The sequence below is a fragment of the Astatotilapia calliptera genome, chromosome 7 (assembly GCF_964374335.1).
Source record: "Astatotilapia calliptera chromosome 7, fAstCal68.1, whole genome shotgun sequence".
Classification (NCBI taxonomy): Eukaryota; Metazoa; Chordata; class Actinopteri; order Cichliformes; family Cichlidae; genus Astatotilapia; species Astatotilapia calliptera.
The window spans coordinates 15377648-15385828 of record NC_137428.1 but is presented as its reverse complement, the minus strand read 5'-3'; the positions used below and the strand labels follow the sequence as shown (position 1 = coordinate 15385828).

General features: G+C 41.0%; 1 protein-coding gene across 1 annotated transcript; it reads right to left on the bottom strand.

Moving 5' to 3' along the window:
* Positions 1-2081: 2081 nt before the first annotated feature.
* On the bottom strand, positions 2082-6694 carry bhmt (betaine-homocysteine methyltransferase). The gene is made up of 8 exons (XM_026173177.2): positions 6515-6694; positions 6177-6309; positions 5978-6090; positions 5657-5848; positions 4801-4948; positions 3020-3202; positions 2682-2910; positions 2082-2595 (listed from the first exon to the last, which is right to left on the bottom strand). The coding sequence occupies exons 1-8, from the start codon at positions 6536-6538 to the stop codon at positions 2415-2417; spliced, it is 1203 nt and encodes a 400-aa protein (XP_026028962.1). The 5' UTR covers positions 6539-6694; the 3' UTR covers positions 2082-2414.
* Between the last annotated feature and the right edge of the window lie 1487 nt (positions 6695-8181).

The window sequence follows — 8181 nt, the reverse complement described above, 5'->3', positions numbered from 1 at the left end:
GCACACAAAGACAGAAAACTGTTCCACGCAAACTACTTTTTAATTCAGTAACTTTACGTGTTTAATTTTTAAAAAGTGTTCATTACGAGTTGTACTCTTTTGTTTTTTTTTAATCTCTATTCCTCTGTCTCTTTTCCTCACTTGCATACGTGCACGAGGAGCATAAACATCTGCACGTGGGCAAATCCATGACGCAAATACGTACAGAACGTGTTTAGTGCCAGACTGCGTACGGTAAGCGAACTGGGTCAAAACAGGTTTATGCACCATTTATTCTCTAAGAAAGTTAATTTTCGCATGCAACTTTAAAATCAATCTAGCGACTAGAAAAAAAATGTAGAGTGGGGCAAAGATTACCTTTATGGTGCTTTTAAAGCTACTAGAAAAAACACACAAAACTGTATGTAGAACCAAGTGGGTTAGGTTACTAAGGGCCTTTTCCAAAATCTTGCTGGTGCTTGACTTATATTTAGAATCTTTTCAACTTTTGATTTCCTCTGAGTGCAAACTTCAGTTCTGTTAGTCACTGCAGAGTATTTGTAGAAATATGCCAGCCTTTGTTGACAGTAAGCTTGAGATGGAAGATGTGCGAGGATTCAAAGTACGATGAGGCAAATCTCAAACGTGAATATGAATGTAAAATACAATCAACGGCAGAAATATTGGCATTGATTGTATTTTTTATATGTTTTGTTTTATTATTTTTTTTATTATATTTGAGGGGGGAAAGTAATCTGAAAATAAATGCATTTCCTGCTTTTTAATTCTCTGCCTCTTCTGGTAAATCTTGTGAAAACACATTGAAAAGACATTTCAATGTAGTTCACCAGGTGAAGGTCATGCATTATTGCCATTAAAATTTGGATCAGTTGAGTCAGAGTGCGGAAAGAATACTTCAGCCTAATAAACACAGGAAACCAGAACTCCCTTTGGATTTCCATGGTTTAAAAACAGATAAGCTCTACAGAGCTTCGTAGATTGTTCCCTTATATGGAAATAGGCACATTGATGTCTGAGTAATAATCTGTTAAATTGACTCGATGTTTCACATTTGGTCTCACCCACTAAGGCATGTTCTCTTTCCAATAAAATAGCACCTCTCGTACACTGCCACATTCCCTGTTTTGACCTCACTTTATTTACTGCTCATTAATTTCCATAGTTAAGGTGTAAACAAAAAGAAAAACTTGTAATATTCCACTTTGAGACCGGTTTCATCATTTATCCTCTTGGAAAAGTAAGATGATTGAGAGATTATATATATATATATATATATATATATATATATATATATATATATAACAAATAAATAGCCCTGCACCAACTTTGCACTTTGTCCTTGTTTTGCTGGTTTGTACTGAAGTTATTAACTGTTAAACCAAACTGATAAAACTTCTTAATTTTACTTCAAAGTCTGATTCCAAATATTTATGTGCACATCAAAAAGGGTGAAAAAGCACTTTAATTGCAACATAGCAACTTCAGACATTAAATTTGCACTATGGGAAGAAGGCAAACCAGCAGTGGCAGTGTGATGCTTTGGGTAATATTCTGCTGGGAAACCTTGGGTCCTGCCATCCACGTGGATGTTACTTGCAGACCATGTACATGCAGACCATGTACACCCTTTTTAATGGAAATTGTACTCCCTGATGGCTGTAGAATCTTTCAGCAGGCTATATGCCCTGCCCCAAAAACAAACAAACAAACAAAAAAAACAAAACAAAAAAAAAAACAAAACAAAACAAAACAAAACAAAAAAACCCCCAAAGGTTTAGGAATGGATGAACAACAATTAATTTAAGGATTGACTGGGCCTCCGAACTCTTCAGACCTCAATCCAGTTGAGCATCTGTGCGACAAAAACAAAACCTATTTTAGGTGATAAGCAACACACCATTTCCTGAAGTTTGACTTTTATAGGTAAGGCTATGTCCATATTAATGCATTTTCGTTTGAAAACTCATTGTTTTCTCTCCGTTTTGGCCTCCCATCCACCCTGAGATGGCGTTTTCCCCTATCCGGGCTAGTGTGGACGTAGTCTAAATGACCCTTCCAAGGAACAAAACCACCAGTGCTGATTTCTTTGTTGCAGTTTGTCGTTTATTGCTGCCCACATCATTGTGACATTACTTGGGTGCTTTCACAAACAACTGTACATTTGTAATACAGTAATTTCACTTTTTTTCTTTAAACAGTTGTGATGGTCATAATAACACTGAAGGCTCAGTCTGGAAAGCCAGTTTCAAAGGTTAAGCATATGATGCCAGTCTTTCACATAGTAAAAATGGTCCTAAAAAAGAAAGAACTTCAGCATTTCAATCTTTTTTGGTACATAAACTTTGGGGAATGTGTGAGTATGCCTTCTCACGCCACCCCTTTGCTTCTCCTTGTCAAAGGCCTCAGACAGGAGCTCAGTGGCCTTGGCTGGCCTTGTCAAACAGAGCCTCCAGCTGCTCCTTGGAGGTAGCCTCCTTTTGCTGCATCAGGTCAGCGTGGCCTTTGGTGACTCCCCAGCTATCAGGTGTGGACATGGAGGGGCAGAAGGGGCGGCCAGAGGCTGGCTTCAGCTTCTCCCAGTAGTCACGGCGGGCCCTAAAAAGAGAAATGGCAAGCTGTCCTGAAAACAAAACAGTGGCAATAATCTTGAGGTGCTTTGAGAAAACTGAAATAACATCTACCTAGCTCTAACCCAAGGCTTGGTGTGCAATGACAGGCCACTACCCCAGCTGCCATGCTTCTCAGATCCAGCAGGAAGACAACCTCGCTCAGCTTCCAGCTCCTCAGCCAAGGCACGGATGTGATACGGTTCAAATCCGCAGCAGCCTCCAATGTAGCGAATCCCAGCATTATATGCTTCCCGGGCATATTTATGCATGTCCATTCTGGTCAGGATCCTTGGCTCCAGACCTGTTGGAAGAGGAGTTTATTTTTGAGGATTTCTTAAAAAAATGTTTTTATGTGGATTGAGAATTTTTAATTTTTTAAAACATTTTTTTTTAAAAAGTAGGGTAATGACCAAACGGGAATTCCGGCAGGTCGATGAATCCCTGGCAGCCGCAGTCCGGAGTATGAAAGGCCAGTGGCTGGGACATGTAGTGAGCCTTCAGCCCAGCCTTCTCCACACCCTCCTTCATCAGTTTCACAGTCTTCACACAAGTCTCTGGGTCAAAGTGGCAGTTAATGCCAACAATATCAGCACCTACAGAGAAGATGTGCAGAACAGATCAGAACTGAGGCAATAAATTGTTGAGATTGTGGAAAATTCTTGTAAGAAATGGTAGCAATCCATGTTGGTTTCAGCTCAATGCTGGATGTATCAGTGCACATGGCTGATTACCTCAGCATCTTTTCATACCACCACTGGATGGCAGCAAAAATCTGATCTACACAGTGGCTTTAACAAGAAATCTAATGACTGAACATTAACACAGACTAAGACTTCAAATGAATACAAACTGCATGCATCGAGTTTAAGATGTCAGGTCCATACCACTAACATGCTAAAAATGCTTTCTTGGTGTATTTGGAGATTGTGACAAATGAAGTTTTGGACCACAAAAACACCAGAAGTCAAGATATTTTGAAACGTAGACATTTTGCAGACCTTGCAAGTCTTGATTTTTTTTTTCCCCACATAACAAAACGAGATGTCCAAACACCCACATTTAGTTTTGCAGTGCTGTTGCGTAATAATATGCGCATTTGTATGACATACCCATGGTAGGCCTGATTGCATTGCTAGACTATATGCCATATGACCCGAGCACTTCCCAAACCAACTAAAATTAGTCTTCTGGAAATGTGTAGATCAGCTAAATGTGAGCAAAAGATTGTCAGCATCTGATGTAGGAAACAAGAAAGATTGGCGCAAAGCTTCCACATGTGCCAATGGGAAAATTATACTGAATCCCACATGTCAGCTGAAGATAGCAGGTCCAAAAACAAGCTTGAGCGTAATGTAGCACTAAAACAGGGTGAACAGTTTCCCAGGAGGGTAAACAAGTGCAATGGATAATATTAATTACAGACCCACTGTGTCCCTCCAGTGTGCAGCATGCACTACACCCTGACTGGTCCAGCTACACAGAACAAGACCAGTTCATTTTAAACTGCTTGACCTGAATTTACCATAGTGTGACAAAAAAAGCAGCTGTGAAGAGAGGTGCACTTAGCTCTGAATACGACATTGAAGCCCCATTAAGATACTGAATACACTGTATGTTGTCCACATGGTTCACCGTACCAGGAGGTGTGCGGACCACAAATGTGGGTTCTTACCAGACAGGGAGAGGGGAATGAAAGATGCTATAGAGTTTCATTACAGGAAACAACTTTAAGCACACAGGCTTTCTTTACAGAAGACGAATCGTAATACTCTAGGCCGAGTTAGCAGGAGAAGTCTGGAGTACGAACAAACCAGCCTTAAGTTCATAAGAGACATTTCAACATAGTTCATAGTTATTCATAGGCAGAACTGTGTGCAGCTGTTTGAGCTGATAATGAATTTGAAGTCTGCTTTTATCAGACCTGATCCAAGAGCTTCAATGACATGCAACAGGGTTCGCATCCTTTAGACAACAAGACATTCTGCAATTGTGACCACTGATGTGTGCATCCATTGCTCTGTAGTTACATTACCAAAACATTAGTTCTCAGGTAGTTTCTCTAAACTCTGCTGAGTTTCTTCATATACGTCAAACAATGGCGCCAAAATTAAATAATATTGTTGATTAAACATTTTTTTAAAGTCAACTTTTCTTAAATTCCTGCTACTCAACGTGCGGGAAATTGTCGTACCAGCTTTAACAAGTCTGACTGCACAGTCTCCAGGGCTGACGCCGTTCAGGTCCCCTTCAGGTCCAATGCACAGAGTCGCAGCGACTGGCTTACCGGAAGCCTTCAAAACCTGGACTGCCCACTCAGCCTCTTCCACGTGCTCAAAGTACTGCAAGGAAGCACAAAACGTAAAGACTGCTGAATTACTAAAACAGTTTAAAGCTGCTGTGGGAGCTCTTTGGGACCCCTCAACCTGAATTCAACATACCGGTCCATAAAGGCGTTCAGTCATGAGTACAGTACAGAGTCATGAGAAACACATTCAAATACATTTTTTTGCAGGATACACTTATCTCAGTTACTTGTGCTATTTAAGCAAACAGAAGGGCCGTGTCTGCAACCAAGGGAGGTGACTTTGCTACTCACTGAGACGACTTTCTTTCTCAAGTCTAAGTGGAAAAAATATATAAAGTGGTCATTAGTAAACCTGGGCTCCAGCATTTAGATACTGAAATGTGAGCAGTTATACAATGACATGGTGTAACACCCCCTCCAGACTTCTTCAGAGTTCAGCACCTTACGAGAGGGGAATTACATGAATATATAGACATAAAATATATAAATGCATGAATAAATGCATTTCTAATTGCAAAAATGCCCAAGCTGAAAATGATTCATTATTAATAAAGTCATTCAGAGACAGGAGAAGAGATGATATTCTAACCTGCTGCAATGGTTTTGTTAACTTTGCTTTACTCCCAAATCTGCACTGAGACAGTTCTAGTTCAGGGACATCTCTTTAAATGTTGACCTAAGTGATCTCTTATCAAAAGTTGCTTTAAGTTTCCAGAAGGAAATGTTTAAGTTCACGGCATACCTCTGCAATCAAGAAGTCGACATTTTTCTGGACAAAGACATCGATCTGTTTCATGAAGATGGCCTTGACCTCCTCCTCGGTCTTGCCGCTGAGGTATGCCGGGGTCTGAGAGACTCCACCTGCCACCAGAGCGTCACCCTCATTGGCCACCTCTCTGGCCAGGTCACAAGCTGCTTCGTTTATTTGGCGTCCCTGTGGATGAAAGGAAATATTTTTTAAAACCACTTATAAATCAGTTCAACTTTCATGTTTTGAGTCCGTTTAAACCCCTCTGCATGCTTGATGAGAGCTCAGAGCAGCTGCACATGAAAACAAACTCACGGTGAAGCTCAGAGTCTGGCCCCTGTTCTCTAGTTTGTCATCGCTTGCGTAGAAAGTGAACGTCTGCATGACATTGGAACCAGCTCTCAGGAACTCTCTGTGCAGCTGCCGCACTGCAAACACAACACCCCCCATTCAGCACTCACAAAACTGGAACTTCAACATTTAAGCTTTAAATGGAGAGCAAGCAGAGTCCTACCCGCTTCGGGGTGCTCGGCAGCAGCTTCAGGTGTCCACGGCCCGGCTTTTACATAACCTCTCTTCTCGAGCGCGAAGACAAAGCCTCCGTCCCCAATAACGACCTCTCCTGCATCCAGGCGCTTCAAAATGTTCTGCCGTGAAGTTAACACGCAAATCAAATCAAAACAACACACAGAGCTGCACAACACCCATTTCATTGCATGAAGCGCGGACAAGCTGACTCAAGTTCAGAGCGCCCTTTACATTTTTTAATCATGCAACATGACGAGAAACATAATAAACAAAAACAAAATACAACGTGTGCATTATCCAGGACTGATCGGAGTGCACGCCTACCTTCTTTTCTCCCGCTGGTGCCATGATTACTGTAGCAGTGACCGCCTCACACTTCTCAGCAGCAGAGTCTTGAGTTTGGAAAAGGCTCGCTTACGGCACCCACGCTGCATTTATAATCCAAGATGGGTGTGTCGCTCCTGATGTCATCCGAATACCACCTCCCTCTTCCACTTCTGATCTTGTTGTTGGTGACGGCGCAGAATCCGTAAAATCTCGGCTCTGTGGAGAGGCGTTGTTTGATCACTTTTGCGGAATAAAAGTACAGCATCTAACCTTTATAGGAAGTTTGAAACCATTACCTATAAAAAACAAAAAAACAAAAACCGTTTTCTAAAATGATTTTTCGCAGTGTTTGTGTAAGGACAGGTCAGGTAAGTGAACACACAGGGTCAGACAGCACTGCCTAATTTTTGTGTTTGTAGGTCAGTTATGCCTAAGAAAGAGCTGAATGAATTGTGTGTGTATGCTCACTGATGATGTTATGTCAATGGCAACTGGGAAAACAATTATGTGGTCACAAGGGAGTCACCAAGGGGGGCCATGGGTGGCACTGCCCATCCCCCAAAATTTGCTGGCCCCTCCAGTGGCCTCCCCTGGCAAGGCTGTCCTATTTTGGTAATGATTCTAATAAACATGAGCACAAGAGAGAGGAAGACACCCCACAACGAGTTGAATGACATTAATTTGTTATTTATTCCTGCTTAAAACAGATTGTTATGGATTTCAAAATCTTATTAGATTTGTAATATGTACATGTTTTCAGTGATATCATCTTTGATAGCAGAAAATTAACTAGGCATATAATTCTTTTCTTTCTCCCTTTTTTTTTTGCCATATTTTTCAAGTAGCCTATATTTGACAACATCATAATAAGACTGGAAATTCTGTTTTTGGTTTGCCACCCTAATATTTTTAGTGGCCCCCATACGGCCACCCCTATGTAAAAATTCTGGAGGCACCCCTGGTGATTACACCTTACAAACCAGTAAGGTGTAGGTTGTTTGGGTGTGACAGGGCTGAATATAGACAACAGTGATGTAAACTGGGGTCAGATCCTCAGGTTCAGGTCTTTGGCTCAAGTCTTCATTCGCCACACAACTGCCATGGTAACTGAGACCCTGTTCACCCAGCATGCCATGTTTTTAGGGTCCTAAACAGTTTTCTGTACTTGAATATGCAGTATTATATGAAAAGTCTAACTGTTTAGCAAAGTAATGAAAGAAGTATTTAAATCATTTACCTATGTAAAATAAGCAATACTCACATATTCACAGCAACCATCACCTCAAGGTGTTTATACTGCAAAGCACAGACCCTACATTATTTGTGAGAAAAATGCCAACAGCCAGATTCCCCATGAGCAAGTGCTTGGAGATGGTGGGAGAGAAAAACTCAATTTTAACAAGAAGAGACATACAGAAGAAATGCTCAGGGCATCACAGTGGAAGTAAAGTAGCAGTCTTGAGCATGTGGCAGCATGATTAAGGGATAGTTCAGGGTCACATGACCCAGCCCTAATGAGAAACGATAAAACAATAAAGTTTCATTCCAGTAAAATAAACTTGTGGACAAATGATGGAAAAATAGATCCACATATATCTGGGAATTTTTGAAATTGGAAAATATTGTTCTGTAAAGACAGAGTTAACTGATATTAGGCCATAAAT

Coding starts and splice junctions, on each gene's coding strand:
- bhmt (XM_026173177.2), bottom strand. CDS start 6,538: ATGGCACCAGCGGGAGAAAAGAAG. Junction 6,310..6,514: donor CACCAGCGGGAGAAAAGAAG/GTAGGCGTGCAC, acceptor ACTTCACGGCAG/AACATTTTGAAGCGCCTGGA. Junction 5,849..5,977: donor GCCAGACTCTGAGCTTCACC/GTGAGTTTGTTT, acceptor TTTCATCCACAG/GGACGCCAAATAAACGAAGC.